The sequence below is a fragment of the Scyliorhinus canicula genome, chromosome 15 (genome assembly GCF_902713615.1).
Source record: "Scyliorhinus canicula chromosome 15, sScyCan1.1, whole genome shotgun sequence".
In the NCBI taxonomy this organism is placed as follows: domain Eukaryota; kingdom Metazoa; phylum Chordata; class Chondrichthyes; order Carcharhiniformes; family Scyliorhinidae; genus Scyliorhinus; species Scyliorhinus canicula.
Window position 1 is genome coordinate 25,093,446 of NC_052160.1, and position 18,107 is coordinate 25,111,552.

Consider the following 18,107-nt stretch of genomic DNA (forward strand, 5'->3'; position numbering starts at 1 on the left):
GCGTAAATGGGTGATGGAGGGGGGAGGGGCGGTGTGGAAAAGAATGGAGATGGCATCATGTAGAGGTACGAGCCTGGGTGCCATGGTAACGGCGCCGTTGCCGCTCTCCCCCAAGAGGTTTACCACAAGCCCGGTGGTGGCGGCGACCCTAAGAATCTGGGGACAGTGGAGACGGCATAGGGGGGAAACAGGGATTCAGGGGGTGGCAAAGGGTGGGCATTAGTAAATTGAGGGACCTGTTTATTGGCGGGAGGTTTGAGGGCCTGGGGGAACTGGAAGATAAATTTGGCCTTCCCCAAGGGAACATGCAGGTAAAGGCGTTTGCTCGGCGACAAGTAGAGGGATTCCCTTTGCTGCCCTCGTGGGGGACGATGGACAGAGTGCTTTCGGGGGTGTGGGTCGGAGAGGGGAAGGTGTCTGACATTTATAAGGTAATGCAGGGGGTGGAGTCGTCGTCAGTGGAGGAGCTGAAGGCTAAATGGGAGGGGGAACTTGGGGAGCAGATAGAGGACGGGACTTGGGCGGATGCCTTGGAGAGAGTCAACTCTTCCTCTTCATGTGTGAGGCTTAGTCTCATCCAATTTAAGGTGCTGCACCGGGCCCACATGTCCGGGACTAGGATGAGTAGGTTCTTCGGGGGTGAGGACAGGTGCACCAGGGAGTCCAGCCAATCATGCCCATATGTTCTGGGCATGCCCAGCACTGGAAGGATTCTGGAAGGGGGTGGCGGGGACGGTGTCGAGGGTGGTTGGATCCAGGGTCAAACCAGGGTGGGGGCTCGCGATTTTTGGGGTTGGGGTGGAGCCGGGAGTGCAGGAGGCGAAAGAGGCCGGTGTCCTGGCCTTTGCGTCCCTAGTAGCCCGGCGGAGGATCTTGCTGCAGTGGAAGGATGCGAGGCCCCCAAGCGTGGAGACCTGGATCAGTGACATGGCGGGATTTATAAAATTGGAGAGGGTCAAATTTGCCCCGAGAGGATCAGTACAAGGGTTCTATAAACGGTGGCAGCCTTTTCTGGACTTCCTGGCTCAAAGATAGGTATCTTGGTCAATAGCAGCAGCAACCCCGGGGGGGGTTCCTTATTATAGTTTCTATTTTTTTCGCTACGGTTATGTAACTTAACTTTGTGTTAATTTTTGTTGTTAATATGTTGGGTTGTTCATTGAGGAAGGGCGAAGGTTCATGATTGTTGTAATTACTGTTATTGTTGGTATTTTAGTATAGTTTGATGTTGTTGTATAAATTAAAACATTTTCAATAAAAATTATTTTTAAAAAAATATTTTAAATAAATATTTTCTTTTGTGGTATTATTTTCATCACCGCTTTGTTTAACTTCTCAACCATTTCAATCAATTTTAAGGTATTAATCCTTGTTACGAAGTGCAGACTTGGCCGCGCATTCCCACCGAGGATCCCGATCTACCCAAATAGCCATTCGATGGCGATCGGAGTGCTGGGAAACACCCAGCTAATCACGCGCTATGGAACTCTGTTCCCATTCTGGTAGATTGCGCCCAACAGTAAGAATTACATAATTGAAATGTTGTATCACGACTCCACAACAAAAAAGCAGTGGCAATTTCCATATTAGTATATATCTTGTTACATGATTAATCTTAAAATAATTATATTCCTGGTTTCTTCCAGTGGGGGCTATGAAGGAGTAAGTCGCACATTTGGTGGCTCCCGCTCGGGTTGGACTTTTGGACCTTTTCCCCCGATTTTTTACCGGACTTGAACTGTAAAACTGATGACAGAGGCAGTTGTTACTGAATTCCCACTTCAGTGCATGGAGAGAAGGACTAGAAGTGCTTGTAAAAGTAGAAACATAAAGACTGAGAAGGCTGGGGCTGAAGCTGCAGCAGGAGACAGCATGGCGGAGGATCGGACCTCTGGTTTGTCGACCCAGCGGTCAACGGAGCAGCTGATGCAAGTTTTTCAGGAAGACTTTGCTAAGCAGAAATGGGACTGTTTGGACCCGATTAAAGAGTCGATTGAGCGGCTAGAGCTTAGATTGGAGCCCAAGATGGGGCGATCCAGAAGGTAGAGAAGGCGCTGGCTGATCAGGAGGAACATCAAACTGCGGTGGAGTTGGAGGTGGGGATGCTGAGAGACCAGCAGAAGAAGCTCCTGGAGAAGGTGGAGGACCTGGAGAGTAGGACCCGCCAGCAGAACTTGAGAATTGTTGGGCTCCCGGAGGGATCAGAAGGAGCAGGCGCTGGGGCATATATCGCGGAAATGTCTGAGCAGCTCCTGGGGAGGGGGCATTCTCCTGGCCCTTGGAAGGTGGACAGGGCTCACAGAGCACTCGCGAGGAAGCCGCGAAACGGGAGACCCCCCCACGGGAAATGGTGGTGAGATTCCACAGGTACTTGGATAAGGAGTGCATTCTACAGTGGGCCAAGCAGACACGGAGCTGTAAATGGGACAACAGTATCCTGCGGGTTTACCAAGACCTGAGTGTGGAAGTGGCCAGGAGAAGAGCGGGCTTTAACCAGATCAGGTCAACCCTTTTTAAGAAAAAAGTGAAGTTCGGACTGTTGTATCCGGCCCTTCTCTGGGTCACGTGCGAGGAACAGCACTTTCATTTTGAGTCGCCCGAGGATGCGCTGGACTTTGTGAAAAGGAAAGGACTGGTGGTGGACTGAGAACTTTTGAACTTTGCTGCAACGTTCATGTTTTGTTTTCTTTTAGTTTCTCTGTTCTTCAAAAAAAAAATTCTCATTTGTGGAAGCTGTTTGTAATGCCTTCTGTATTGATTTGGGACCAGTAGTAGAGCTGAGTGAATTAGGTTTTCATTTGCACTGTTGGGGGATGGAGGTGCGCTTGTTTAGATTTTGGTGTTTTTCTGTCAGGCAATTGTGTGGGGATTGTTTGATGTTGGAGTATGTTTGTATGTTTGCGCTCACAGAAGCGCAGTGGGGGTGTGTGCATATGTTCGGTTTATCAAAGGGGTTAGGTTACAGAGTGTTGTTAGTAGTGGGGGGGGGGGGGGAGTAGTAGGAGGAGGAGGAGGAAATTTTCTGGTGACGAGGGAGGGACTTGGGCCAAGGGACAGAGAGGAGGTTGGGGGCAGATGCTGCCTGGGGGCGGGCCGGTGGAGGCGCGGAGCATGGGCTGGAGGTGGGCCCAAAAAAAAAGGGGATGGCTGATCAGCGAAGGGGGGCGGGGGGGGGGGCAATGCGCCCCCCAACTAGGCTGATCACCTGGAATGTTCGAGGGTTAAATGGGCCGGTCAAGAGGGCACGCGTGTTCACGCATCTTAGGGGATTGAAGGCGGACGTGGTAATGTTGCAGGAGAAGCACCTTAGAATAACTGACCAGATTGAGGAAAGGCTGGGTCAGTCAGGTCTTTCACTCTGGACTGGATTCAAAGACTACAGGGGTCGCGATCCTGATCAATAAGCGGGTGGTGTTTGAGGTAGGGAGTTTAAGGGAATGGCGGAGGCTACAGGCAGAGTTCGGCTTGGTAACCACAGGGAGGGCGATGGAGCAGCAAGGGGTGCGATCAATGAGCATGGAGAGAAGGCCAGCAGAATGCTTGCACAGCAGCTTAGAAAGAGGGAGGCAGCCAGGGAGATAGGGAAAGTAAATGACGGAGATGGGAACCTGGTTGGAGATTCAGCAGGGGTGAATAAGGCGTTTACGGATTTCTACAGTAGGCTGAATAGGTCGGAACCCCCAACGGGGCCGGAGGGGATGAGGCACTTCTTGGGGGGGGGGCTGAATTTCCCAAAGGTGGATGGGGAGCTGGTAGAAGGGCAAGGGGCCCCGATCAGGTTGGAAGACTGAAGGCCAGGCAGTCGAGACCCGGTGCCGGACGGGTACCCAGTGGAGTTTTATAAAAAGTTCTCTGGGATTTTGGGAACGGTATTGATGAGGACGTTCAATGAGACAAGGGAAAGAGGGGTGCTGCCCCCGACAATGTCACAGGCCACAATTTCGCTGATTCTAAAGCAGGACAAGAACCTGTGTGGGTCCTTCAGGCTGATATCCCTGTTGAATGTGGACGCCAAACTGCTGGCCAAAGTTTTGTCCTCCAGGATTGAGGATTGTGTTCTGGACGTTATTGGGGAGGACCAGACGGGGTTTGTTAATGGTAGGCAGTTGGTGACCAATGTTCGAAGGTTGTTAAATGTGATCATGATGCCCCCGGAAGGTAGGGAGGTGGAGGTAGTGATTGCAATGGATGCAGAAAAGACTTTTGATCGGGTAGAATGGGATTATCTATGGGAGGTACTGGGACGGTTCGGATTTGGGTGGGGCTTTATTGACTGGGTCAGGTTGTTGTATCAGGCTCTTGTGGCAAGTATACGGACGAATAGGACAACATTGGACTATTTTAGACTGCACTGGGGGACGACACAGGGATGGCCCCTCTCCCCACCGTTGTTCGCGCTAGCTATAGAGCCGTTGGCAATTGCTCTGAGCGCCTCCCGGGGCTGATCCCGCGAGGGGGTGGAGCACAGAGTCTCGCTCTGTATGTATCAGACACATTAGAGGGGATGGAAGAAATCATGAGGATTCTCGGGGAATTTGGCCGGTTTCTGTGGTATAAGCTAAATATGGGGAAAAGGGAGATGTTTGCTGGCCAGACGAGGGGACAGGAGAGGCGATTGGGGGAGCTGCCATTTAGATTGCTGTTCAAGTGGCGCAGGAATGGGACCGGCTGCATAAATTAAATCTGGCCCGGCTAGTCGACCAAATGAAGGACGATTTTCGGAGGTGCGATGCGCTCCCGTTGTCATTAGCTGGGAGGGTGCAGACGATGAAGATGACAGTCCTCCCGAGATTCCTGTTCGGGTTTCAATGTCTCACCATCTTTATTCCGCGTTCCTTTTTTAAACAGGTCAACAAAGTGATCTCTGGCTTTGTTTGGGTGGCCAAGGCCCCGCGGGTGAGGAAGGTAATGCTTCGGCGGAGTCGGGGAGAGGGCGGGCTGGCGCTGCCAAATTTTAGTAACTCTTATTGGGCGGCGAATATAGCCATGATCAGGAGGTGGGTGGTGGGGGACGGGTCGGCATGGGAGCAGGCTTCATACAAGGGCACCAGTTTGGGAGCATTGGTAACTCCGCCTCTGCCGGTTTCCGCCAGCACGGTACTCCACCAGCCCCGTGGTGGTGGCGGCACAGAGAATCTGGGGGCAATGCAGGAGACATGTGGGAGCAGAGGGAGCATCAGTCTGGTCCCCAATCAGTAATAATCACCGGTTTGCCCCGGGAAGTATGGATGGGGGATATTAAAGCACGCTGCTGTGCAGAGACCTGGGTGTGCTAGTGCATGAGTCGCAAAAAGTTGGTTTACAGGTGCAACAGGTGATTAAGAAGGCGAATGGAATTTTGTCCTTCATTGCTAGAGGGATGGAGTTTAAGACTAGGGAGGTTATGCTGCAATTGTATAAGGTGTTAGTGTGGCCACACCTGGAGTATTGTGTTCAGTTTTGGTCTCCTTACTTGAGAAAGGATGTACTGGCACTGGAGGGTGTGCAGAGGAGATTCACTAGTTAATCCCAGATCTGAAGGGGTTGGATTACGAGGAGAGGTCGAGTAGACTGGGACTGTACTCGTTGGAATTTAAAAGAAGGAGGGGGGATCTTATAGAAACATATAAAATTATGAAGGGAATAGATAGGATAGATGCGGGCAGGTTGTTTCCACTGGCGGGTGAAAGCAGAACTAGGGGGCATAGCCTCAAAATAAGGGGAAGTAGATTTAGGACTGAGATTAAGAGGAACTTCTTCACCCAAAGGGTTGTGAGTCTATGGAATTCCTTGCCCAGTGAAGCAGTAGAGGCTCCTTCATTAAATGTTTTTAAGATAAAGATAGATAGTTTTTTGAAGAATAAAGGGATTAAGGGTTATGGTGTTCGGGCCGGAAAGTGGAGCTGAGTCCACAAAAGATCAGCCATGATCTCATTGAATGGTGGAGCAGGCTCGAGGGGCCAGATGGCCTACTCCTGCTCCTAGTTCTTATGTTCATAGAGGGGAGCTTTCCGAGTATGAGGGAGTTGGAGGAGAACTTTGGGTTGACGAGGGAAACAAATTCAGGTATCTGCAGGTGCAGGACTTCCTATGTAAACAGGTATCAACCTTCCCGCTCCTACCGCTAAGGGGGATTCAGGACAGGGTAGTTTCCAGAGGGTGGGTAGGAGAAGGGAGCGTCTCTGACATTTACAAGGAACCTATGGGGTCAGAGGAGACGCAGACCGAGGAGCTGAAGTGCAAGTGGGAGGAGGAGCTGGGAGGATAGAGGATGGTCTATGGGCGGACGCGTTGAGTAGAGTCAACGTGTCCGCCACATGTGCCAGGCTCAGCCTGATACAATTTAAGGTCGTTCACCGGGCTCACATGTCAGTGGCCTGGATGAGCAGATTCTTTGGGGTGGAAGACAGGTGTGCAAAATGTGCAGGAGGACCAGTGAACCATGTCCACATGTTCTGGACATGTCCGAAGCTTATGGGATTTTGGCAGGGGTTTACAGATGTCATGTCCACGGTGTTAAAAACAAAGGTGGCGCTGAGTCCAGAGGTGGCGAATTTCGGGGTGTCGGAAGACCTGGGAATCCAGGAGAAGAAAGAGGTAAACGTTCTGGCCTTTGCTTCCCTGGTAGCCCGGAAACGGATACTATTAGCTTGGAGGGACTCAAAGCCCCCGAAGTCGGAGACCTGGCTATCGGACATGGCTAGCTTTCTCGGTTTGGAGAAAATAAAGTTCGATTTGAGAGGGTCACTGTTAAGGTTCGCCCGGAAGTGGCAACCGTTCGTCGACTTCTTCGCGGAAAATTAATCGTCAGCAGAAGTCGGGGGGTGGTTAGTTTAACCTAGAGAAGGGGGTTAATACAGGTGGACCTGCAAGGGAGGGAGACGGCTTTTGCACTATTTATAGTTTCATGTACATTGTTTTTTGTGTTGTTGTTATAATACCAAAAAATACCTCAATAAAATGTTTATTAAAAAAAAAATTGTATTCCTGAACATAAAAGACAGAGGCTGAGGAAGACCTGATTGAGGACTTCAAAATTACGAGAGGTACAGACAGGGTGAATAGACGGAAGCTTTTTCCTCAGGTGGAAGGCTCAATCACAAGGGGGCACAGGTTCAAGGTGAGAGGGGGAAAGTTCAGGGGAGATGTGCGGCTGAGGTTTTCACGCAGAGGGTGGTGGGTGCCTGGAACACGTTGCCAGTGGAGGTAGCAGAGGCAGGCACAATAACAACGTTCAAGATGTATCTTGACAGACACATGTACGGGTGGGGAATGGAGGGATACAGATTGTTTAGGCAATAAATAGTAGGACTAAATAAGGAATCTGAATCGGTGCAGGCTTGGTGGGCTGAAGGGTCTGTTTCTGTGCTGTAACATTTTTTCTTCTTGTTTTCAAATCTCTTCATGGCCTTGTCCCTTCTCCCCTCTGTAATGGTCGCCGGTCCCTCAACCCTCAAGATCTGTGTGCTCCTCTAATTCTGGCACATGCACTTCATCAATTTGCATTGCTCCACTATTGGTGGCCATGTCTTTAGCTGCCTCGGCCCTAAGCTCTGGAATTTCAAATCTAAATTTCTCCCCCTCCCTTAAGACTCTTTAAAACAACCTTTTTGATCAAGCTTTTTGGTCACCTGGCCTAATGTCTCCTTCCTTTGGCATGGTGACATTTCTTCTGAAAAACCCATTCAATTTGGAAACGTTGTAGGGAGAAAGAACAGATTTGCCAGAATTAAGAACCAGAAAAGGGAAACCAGAGGTGATTAATTTTTCAATTTCCAGCATCATTCAGCTGTGGCACTAGAGTGGCAGCATACAACCTGGTTTATTGCTGCAGAGACATCCAGTGGCACTAGCCAGTTACTACAAGCATACTGTCAAAATCGACTGGTCGAGCCAGCACTGTGAAGCAGATAAATTGGCACACTTCTATCACACCTCCCGCTGCCTGGGGAAAGCGGGAAGCATAATCAAAGTCCCCTCCCACCCAGCTAACTCACTCTTCCAACTTCTTCCATCGGACAGGAGATACAAAAGTCTCAGAACACGCACAAACAGATTCAAAAACAGTTTCTTCCCCGCTGTTACCAGACTCCTAAACGACCCACTTATGGACTGACCTGATTAATATTACACTCCTGTATGCTTCACCCAATGCCAGTGAGGTGTACCCTGTATTGGCCTAGTATGTATTTTCCTTTTATTTTATTTTAATGTACTAAATGATCTGTTTGAGCTGCTTGCAGAAAAATACCTTTCACTGTACCTCAGTACACGTGACAATAAACAAATCCAATCCAATCAAACTTCAAGCCAGGCTAAGTTGAACCAACCTGCTGCCAGGGATATGGCTCTAGCTAGTTGTTAGAAAGTCATGCTTTAGATCGAAAAATTATTTCATGAGATCTGGGTGTGGCAATTATTACCCATCCTTAATTCACCACTACTCTTTTTTTTCCTGTCACTTTCGTATCCATGTCGCTATTGCCCCTTTTATTCCATGAACTCTAACTTTGCTCCGAAGTCTACTGTGCAACGCTTTTACAAATGCCTTTTGGAAGTCCATGTATATCACATCAATAACAGTACCTTCATCAACCCTCTCTGTTCACTCATCAAAGGACTGAAGTAACATGATTTGCCCACCATGAATCAATCAGTGTTGACTTTCCTGGATTAACATTTGCCCAAGTGGTCATTAACTCTGTCATGAATTATCATTTCTAGAAGCAATGCCAACAAAATTAAACTGACTGGTTGTATTAAAAAGTTGAAGGAAGACTAACCTCAAGGGAAAGTGTTCCCCGTACTGCCACCACCACAGCCTCTTTTTTGTGATCCAGCGCCACGAAAAATGGAATTTCGTAAATCTGCACCAAGTGGGGTGAAAATCAGAATGTTGAAGATTTAATACAGCCCCAAATTATTCAGAATTAGCTTCTGAAAAGAGCTAACCGTTACTCAGCCATGTCCTTCACACTGAACATTTGTAGAACACACGAGTAATCAGAGATTTAAATAACTACAAAATGGAGAACAGAAAAAGTTGGCAGTGCGTACACAGGATGGCGGACAGCACTGTGGACAGGACACCTCACTGTCTTTCAGATGTAACTAAGCTGTTCCATTTTTAGACGTTTACTCATTTGAAGTAAGGACATATGGGGTAATTGGGCAGCCAAATGTTAAATATTTTCTGAGTACACCACTGATAATCTCTCCAACTGTACGTGCTACTGCCTTTGAAAAATCCTCAATGTAATAGTTCTCTTTACTCAGTAACAGCAATTTTGTTACAATAGATTAGATTGGTCTGCTAGAGAAATAAAACAAATCTGTAAACCACAATAAAGGATGGACAAAACAAATTTGCATTTTTACAATACCCGTCATGTCCTCAGAAAGTCCAGAGATGTGCAGGTTGGGTGGATTGGCTGTGCTAAATTTCCCCTTAGTGTCCAAAAGATTAGGTGGGATAGGTTGGAGGCTCTTTCCAAGGGCTCAATGGGCCGAATGGCTTTCTTCTGCACTGTAAATTCTATGATTCTATGATTGTCCCATCGCTTTTCACATTCAACAGGTTACTTTGAAAGGCTTTTCACAGTAACTTCATTGAAGCTGACTTGGGACAATAAGCGATTGTTATTATTACTACTTTGGTAGTGCAGTCTACCAATGCAACATAGGAAACTTGATCAATTTGTACACAGCAAGCTCCAACAAACAGCAATGGAATGAATGCCAGCTAAGTCAGTTCATCAACAGGAGACACTGGAAAAATGCTTTCCTCTTACAAATTTGACATGGGACATTTAATGTCAACTGAGATAGGTAGATGGGGCCCTCGCTCATCTGGAAGACAGCCCTCCCGCAGGGAAGTGCTCGCTCACCACTGCCACTCCAGCAGGGCGCTCTCTCACCACTGGCCCTCTCGGAGGGCGGCATTCCCTCACCACTGCCCCTCCCGCAGGGTAGCACTCCCTCATCACTGTCCCCCCTGCACAGCGGCGGTCCCTCACCACTGCCTCCCCGGCACGGCAGCGTTCGCTCACCACAGCCATTCCCGCAGGGCAGAGCTCCCTCACCACTGCCCCTCACGCAGGGCAGTGATCCCTCACCACTACCCCTCCAGCAGGGCGGTGCACCCTCACAATCCCCCTCCAGCAGGGCGCCACTCCCTCACCACTGCCGCTTCAGCAGGGCGGCGCTCCCTCACCATTGCCCCTCCAGCAGGGCGGCGCTCCCTCACCATTGCCCCTCCAGCAGGGCAGTACTCCCACATCACTGCCCCTCCAGCAGGGCGATGCTCCCTCACCACTGCCACTCATGCAGGGCGGCGGTCCCTCACCAATGCCCCTCCAGCAGGGCTCCACTTCCTCACCACTGGCACTCCGGCACAGTAGCGCTCCCACATCACTGACCCTCCCGCAGGGCAGCACTCCCTCAATGCTTCTGGGTCAAGCTAAGCTATGATTCAGATTTTTAATCTGCCAATGTCAGCTACTACCTTGTTATGGAAACTGACATGGATGAAGTCACGATACTGCAGCCCTGTCGTTTGCAGCATGGAGTTGAAATTGCAGCCCAACTGATCCCCACCAACTATGTCCTGCTCAGGAAATTGGCTTCTGCAACTAGAGAGAGAAATTACATTAATATCAAGGCGACGAGTTTCATTTAATGACCTTGAAAGGACTTTGATTGCTAACCAGATAATGGACAGTCAGAACAGGCACAGCTCTTCATACAAAAATGGAAGGAAACCTGGAACACTCCATTCCCGCTCTGTCCTTACCCCATCAAAAATTCTTGAGGTTGAGCAGAGTTATGAGGAAGGATGTCAACTGAAAGCTTTAGAACGGACATTGATATATTTTTGTTCAGCCATTTCCAGTGGCCATTGCTCAGGAGAAGGAGCAACTTGTTTTAAGTTTAAATTACCACTGAATTCAGTGGGGAGCTGCAAACTTTATGTATGTTCTGCAAACATGAGGGATGAGGTTGCAATTTACCTTACAACATTTCCCTTAATTCCCCACCAAAGAAAAACGCACAATGTTACCAGTACACATACATTGCAGTTTGCAGTTAGACTTCCTGGTATTGAGTATTTCTCAACCGCTCCAGTCTCCTCAGGTCTAACTGGACTTCCTTCTGCAGGGCTTAATGCATCATTCACACTCCAATGTTGGGTGCTTCATAATACATATGGTACAAGGGGAAATAGTTTTTTTTTAAAAAAAGACTTGCATTTTGGTGGCTTTAGGCAACATCTTCTTCGGTCCACAAGCAGATGCAAAGTTTTCATTTAGTACTTCAGCGTGTCCTCTGTCTACTTTTTTTGCGTATAAATTTAGAGTACCCAATTAGATTTTTTTCCAATTAAGGGGGAATTTAGTGTGGCCAATCCACCTATCTTGCACATCTTTGTGGTTTGTGGGGGTGAGACCCACGCAGGCACGAGGAGAATGTGCAGACTCCACACAGAAAGTGACCCTGGGCCAGGATCGAACCTGGGTCCTCAGCGCCTTGAGGCAGCAGTGTTAACCACTGCGCCACCGTGCCGCCACCCTCTGTCTACAAGATCATCTCACTTTTGATCTGTAATCAGCCCCTGCACTACTTCATGGAAGATTATAAAAGGGATGCAGGGTATACGTGCAAAATTTTCTGAAGGTGGTAGAGCAGATTGATAAAGCGTGTATGCTTCCACGTGTATTTATAAATAGAGACGTAGAGTACAAAAGCTTTGAGGTTACGCTACGTTGAACCTTTAAGAAAAACGGGTTCAGCCTCAATTGGAAAATTGGGCGGGATTCTCCCTTTTGGGGACTAAGCCCCCACGCCCGCCGGGAAACGGACGAGAATCACTCCGGACCTTTTCCTCGAAAGTCCGGGGTGGTTCCCCATTTTCCAGGGGGCCAGCAGGCGGAGCAAGGCGGCTGCAAGTGGGTCCGTGCATGTGCGCGGCGGCCCACTTTGGCACGCGCCACCGACACGGCGAACCCACACAGCGGGCCGCTCAGAGGAATGTAGGTCCCTCCCTTAGATCATGATGGTCCGCCGATCGGTGGCCCCCGATCGCAGGCCTGGCTACCGTTGAGGCCTCCCCCAGAGTCAAAATTCCCCCCGCCCCCCACCAGGACCGCCACCGCGGGTCTGAACTCCCGCCGGGTGGTACCAGATGTGAACTACGCCGGCAGGAACTTGGCTGGTCGACCGCGGAGAATCGCTGCGGGGGCATCTTCCAAAGGCCCCCGACCAGCGCTGCGTCGACCGCGCATGCGACTGGCGGGTCCGCGGAAGCGCGTCACGCCAGATTTCCGGCGTAAACGGCTGTTCTCCGCCCTCGCGCCAGGTGCAATTCTGGCGCGGAGGGTCAGAGAATCATGCCCATTGTGTCTAATTCAGGGCACCCCACTTTAGGAAGGATGTGAAAGCACTGAAGCGGTTGCAGAAAATAATGATGATAATGGTTCCAGGGGTGAGATTTCAGTTTCTAGGAGAGAGTGGCAAAACTAGGGTTGTGCCCCTTGGAGGAGGGAAGGTTGAGAGGAGATTGATAGAGGTGTTCAAAAACATAGGGGGTCTAGACAAAGGAGGTGGTGAGAAAACTGTTCTCGCTGTTGGACGGGTTGAGAACTGGAGGACACGGTTATAAAGTAATTGACAAAAAACAAAACAAAGGTGATAGAAGGAACACATTAAAAAAAAACACAGCTGTGGTTGTGATCTGCCCGAAAGTGCGGTGGAGACAGATTCAATCATGGCTTTCAAAAGGCAATGGATAATTATTTTAAGCCTGAAAACCTATTCAACAACATCCACGCTGGACTTGGTACCATCATCATGGTCATACTTAGCACGATGCATGTGACATCCTCTAGGTCATACCGACGGAGTGCAGATACTGTCAGCGGCTTACCACATACAGTTACGGCTCAGTTTGCACGGTCCAGTGCATGGATGACTGAAGATGTACAGAGGCCATCCATAGACTGCGACAGCATACTGCGCGTAGTGAGCAGAGTTCTCCAATTCTATATCCAGCTCCTCGGCCTGGGGGAAAAACAACAGATAATGCCAAGACACACCAACAACTAGAGACAGGAGAATTAGCCTCTCGGGTCAATTCCATGAGGCTGTGGAGGACGTGGGGACGAATTCACACCAGTTGCTTCTACTCTGGGTAATGTTGATCAGCAAGCTCACGGGGGACGACCAGTCAGCATCTCGAACAACGTAGTTTATGAGCCGCCTGGGCCCTGCAGTGGTCCTTGCAGATACTTCTACGCTGGTAATTTCAGCTTAGCAAAGACCAGAAATAGTATCTCGTGTGGGGGCACTGCTGAGGACTGCGTCCAAAGTGGAAGAATAGTCAGTAAACAAGTGCTTCTGGCAATTAACGCGCGGATGGATACATATGTGTTGCGCGGCTGGCAAGTGAAGCAGTGCAGGGAGCATTGGCAGTACATGTTCACGGTTACTGATTGTCCATATTGGGGCCCTGACCACAATCCAATTGTTGATACTATACAGCACCGTCAACATTATGGCAGCATTAAACATTGAAAGCTTGTCTATAGTGAGCAAAAGGAGCTTCTTTCCCTCCCAAAATTTCAAAGCATGTGTTGTTGGGAACAACACCCCATCAAAGATACCGTAAAAGAGTGGGGCAGCACGGTGGCGCAGTGGTTGGCACTGCTGCCTCACGGCGCCGAGGATCCGGGTTCGAACCTGGCCCCAGGTCACTGTCCACATGGAGTTTGCACATTCTCCCTGTGTCTGCGTGGATCTCACCCCCACAGCACAATGATGTGCAGAGTAGGTGAATTGGCCACGCTAAATTGACCTTTAATTGATAAAAAATAATTGAGGACACTAAATTTTTTAAAAGTATCTTAAAACGGATATTACTTTCACAATGAGAGTGGTTAGAAAGCGGAGCATGTCACCACAAGGAGTGGTTGAGGTGAATAGCATGGGTACATTTAAGAGGAAGCTAGATAAGCATGAGGGAGAAATCACCAGAAGGATATGCTGATAGAATGAGTTGAAGAGAGGAAACTTGTGTGGAGCATAAAAGCAACTTCAACCAGTTGGAAGGATGGTCTGCTACTGGGCTGTAAATATTGTTTTATCCTATGCCTGTGATCAGGGTCAGCCCTTTGTGAGATCCAAAGAACAAATTTCTCCTTGACCCTCCAGAGATCAGTAATCTCGCTGTATCAACCATAAGGAAAAGTCACATTTTGTTATGCATTTGATAACTCCATTTCAGCATGTGTAAAAAAAAAAGAGATAACTAAGTTTGTGTTTCCTTATTGAGAAATGAAAAGTCGCTCAGTTCAAAGAGGTTTGAAATTCTTGAATGTGAACCTACAACAGATTGTGGTTGGGGGATCGTACAAGCCACCTCCTCCAGATCCTGGCTCTGCTCACTCTTATCCTGCTCCTGGTGCAGGAGAGTCAGTCCTGCAGCAATATCGCCAGGCACCAAGTCTGTGTCCTGTCCATTAACAGAAAGAAAAGACAGGAGAAAGGTATGAATAGAATCTAAAACTTCAATGAGCACTTGTCAAACTACATTACTGTCTTTCCTCAATAGAAAGGGAACATTAAGATGGAGTGTCAAAATAAAAACAAGAAAGTAGTAAATGAACAAGGCTACAAAGTCTACAGTGCAAATTTAAAGATCTATCAGCTGACAGAAAATGTTTCAGCAAACCTTTCAACATTGACAAAAATATTTAGCTGATCCAAAGAAAGACAATAAAAGATGAATACTTCTACATAGTTTAACTAAGAATAAAAAACGAAAACTGTTGACAAAGTGCAGTTCTGAGCACGCCCGAGCATTTAGCAATTACTCCAATTTATCAGAACTTCTATAACTTTTAAACTTTTTATTTCCTTCCTCCAAATGTGCAGGGTATGGGGAAACGACAGGGAAATGGCACTAAGAAATTATGCTCGTTTGGAGAGTCAGTGCTGACATGATGGGCCAAATAGCTTCCTTCTGGGATGTAACAATTCTGTAATATCAAGCTTAAGTGAATGGTCTATGGCATTAAACTGTGTACAGCTTGGACAAGTTTTTTATTAAAATGTTATACAAAAAAAGTATGACGGAAAAAACTCACCACAAAAAAGGCACTTAAGAGTTCCCCGATGTTTGTAAAGGCAGATCGGTTATCTGCATCCTTCATAATACAGCAGCACAAGAGCTTCAACCTGTACTCCCATACACGCGCTGCCACAGACTTGGCCTGGATTGAGTCACTGCTCTCCAGGTTATGCACCCTGCTTGTTACAAAGTTCAATCTCATGCATCTGCCCAGAGGGTCGAAGAAAACAAGGACAGCAACGATCGTGAAGAATAAGAAAACCCAGCTGTGAAAAGGATGTTTTTCAAGGATTAGTGTGAAACCCTCAGACATGATTTTTGTAAAAATAAAATTCTGCGAGATTCCAAACTTCGAATTCCAGGACCGGGATTCGAACCCGGTTCCTCAGCGCCGCAATCCCAGTGCTAACCACTACGCTACATGCCGTCTCCAAACTCGTTCTTTAAGTGCACATTTCTGGCACTCAGTCATAGTTCAATGGGTAGTACTCTTGCCTGAACCAAAGACGATGGGTTCAAGTCCCAATACATAGACTTGAGCACAAAATCTAGGCTGACACTTCCAGTGCAGTACTGAGGGAGTGCTGCACTGTCAGAGGTGCCATCTTTCAAATAAATTGTTAAATCAAAGTTGAAGCATTTGTTAAATGTTGCAATTAATAGGTTGAAAATGCTTTCTTACCTAGCAATGACAGCTATAGTAATTGTGTTAACAATGGAAGAAGCACAGCCCTCGCTTTTGTCATTCACCCAAACAGCACCCATGACTGCCCAGACAAGTTCAGGTAAATAAAGAGTGGTTCGGATATAGATCAGAATTGGGGTATATCGTCTTGGACCTGGATTGGTGATAGTTCCTGCAAACAAAGAGAAATTAGGAGTGAAATTAGTGCAATAATTTTCTGTATTTCTTTCATGCTGGGGGTCATATACCTATGGTTGGCAGTGATATTATGATCAATTGAGTCTAGGACTCTGGAGCTTGAATTCCCTCTCCAGGTATATAGAAATCGAATTTATATACTTTACATCCACCCAAGAGGGAAGTGAGGCCTTAGTGCAAAGGCTCATATAAACGATGACATCTCCGACAGTGCTGCACTCCCTCAATACGGCACTGAGAGTAGTCAGCTTAGATTGGAACATTAAACCTTCTGACTAAGAGGCAGAGCTGACAAGAAGTTGAAACTCATCAATTATCTATGGAAAAACCACCCCACCCACACAGTTGCCCGCCGAGTCATCCTGAGAAAACTTCGCACCACTGCAAACCGGAGCAGGACATCCGACTGGATTTTCTCTTCTCCAATCCAATAACAACCATTTGCATTTACTTTGTGTCTTTAACATTAAAGACACCAATTTTAAAAAAGGTGACATTTTAGGATATCAAGACCAAAAGGAGATATGAGTAGGAGAATGGAACCACAGATTTGAGCCAGGGAGGTGGGACGGAAGCTTTCGAAAATGGGAAGAGAAGGGGATTAAGACTCTAAAAGATTTGTTTCTTTGGGGTCGATTTGCAGGATTGAGGGATCTGGAAGCGAAGTATGGGCTGGAGCAGGGAGGTGTTTAGGTATATGCAGGTTCGGGACTTTGCCAGGAAGGAGATACAGAGATTCCCGGAGGAACCGGCCTCCACGTTGTTGGAGGAGGTGCTGCCGGCAAGTGGACTGGAGAAGGGGACAGTGTCAGCGGTATACGGAGCTATGTTGGAGAAGGATAAGGCACCACTGGAGGGGATCAAAGTGAAGTGGAAGGAAGAATTGGGAGAGGTTATAGAGGAGGGGATCTGGTGTGAGGTGCTCCGGAGAGTGAATGCCTCCACCTCATGTGCAAGGTTGGGGCTGATACAGCTGGTGGTGTACAGGGCACACCTCACGAGGGTGAGGATGAGCTGATTCTTTGAAGGGGTAGAAGATGTGTGTGAACGTTGGTTTGGGGGGGGGGGGCGCACGCGCTTGGGGATTACTGGAAGGAGGTGTTTAGGGTAATTTCCAAGGTGGTGCATGTGAAGCTGGACCCAGGTCCCCGGGAGGCCATATTCGGGGTGTCAGATCAACCAGGGTTGGAAACGGGTGCGGAGGCAGGTATCATAACCTTCGCCTCGTTGATCGCCCAAAGGCGGATCCTGCTGGGATGGAGAGCAGCCTCTCCACCCTGTGCCCTGGCGTGGCGAGGGGTCCTGTTGGAATACTTGACCCTTGAGAAGGTTAAGTTCGAACTGAGGAGAAGCTCGGAGGGGTTCTACAAGTCATAGGCACTATTTATTATGCACTTTCAAGAACTGGATAACATCGAACATTAGTTGGGGGGGGGGTGCGCGCGGGCGGAGGGAGGCTGTGTATGTTGAAGATGGCTATAGGTAATCCCCGATTCATTTTTTTTTCTCTGTCATTTGTTTATGTTAACATGCGGGCTGATGTCTGGGCTTGGTGGGAGGATGGGATTGTTGTTACTGTCATGGGGTTTGAGATATTTGTTGTTGGTTACTGATTGTTGTTGGGTATAAATTTGGGAGAAAAATTGTGAAAAAGGAGAATAAAAATATATATATATTTTTTTACAAAGAGTAGAAGGGAAACTGTGGCTTCTATACACCCCAAAAAACTTCACAGCCAATTAATTATGTTTGAAGTGTAGTAACTGTGCAATGTGGGACACGCAACAGCAGTCAGAAAATTGGTCAGAGGTGGGTGGGTATTAAGGAGGTCTCAAAGGGAAATTGGAGAGGAGATTCCGGAGGTACGCCGAAGCAGAGAAAGTGCAGGCACCAAAGGAAGGAAAAGATTTGTGTGTGTGTGTGTGTGTGTGTGTGTGTGTGTGTGTGGGGGGGGGGGGGGGGGGTGTCATTTCATTTTGATTACAATTCCTTGTGCTTCTCAGCTGGTCATTTAAACCTCTGTGCAGTATCTCACCTCACCTCATTTGTATATTCATTCCATTGCCCTTCCAAGAGTTATTGCATACAAAGTAATTTATATCTTACAGTTTTAGCCTCATG

At 48.0% G+C, this 18,107-nt stretch overlaps 1 protein-coding gene across 1 annotated transcript in view; it reads right to left on the bottom strand.

Annotated features, from left to right (window-relative positions):
- The window catches only part of daglb (diacylglycerol lipase, beta), a 43,142-nt gene that overhangs the window by 17,935 nt on the left and 7,100 nt on the right, over nt 1-18,107 (bottom strand). The window contains exons 3-8 of the mRNA XM_038820404.1: nt 15,786-15,960; nt 15,120-15,369; nt 14,360-14,485; nt 12,902-13,035; nt 10,484-10,610; nt 8,763-8,846 (exon numbers count right to left, since the gene is read on the bottom strand). Of these exons, the coding sequence (XP_038676332.1) occupies nt 8,763-8,846; nt 10,484-10,610; nt 12,902-13,035; nt 14,360-14,485; nt 15,120-15,369; nt 15,786-15,960 (896 nt within the window). The remainder of the gene's footprint in view (nt 1-8,762; nt 8,847-10,483; nt 10,611-12,901; nt 13,036-14,359; nt 14,486-15,119; nt 15,370-15,785; nt 15,961-18,107) is intronic.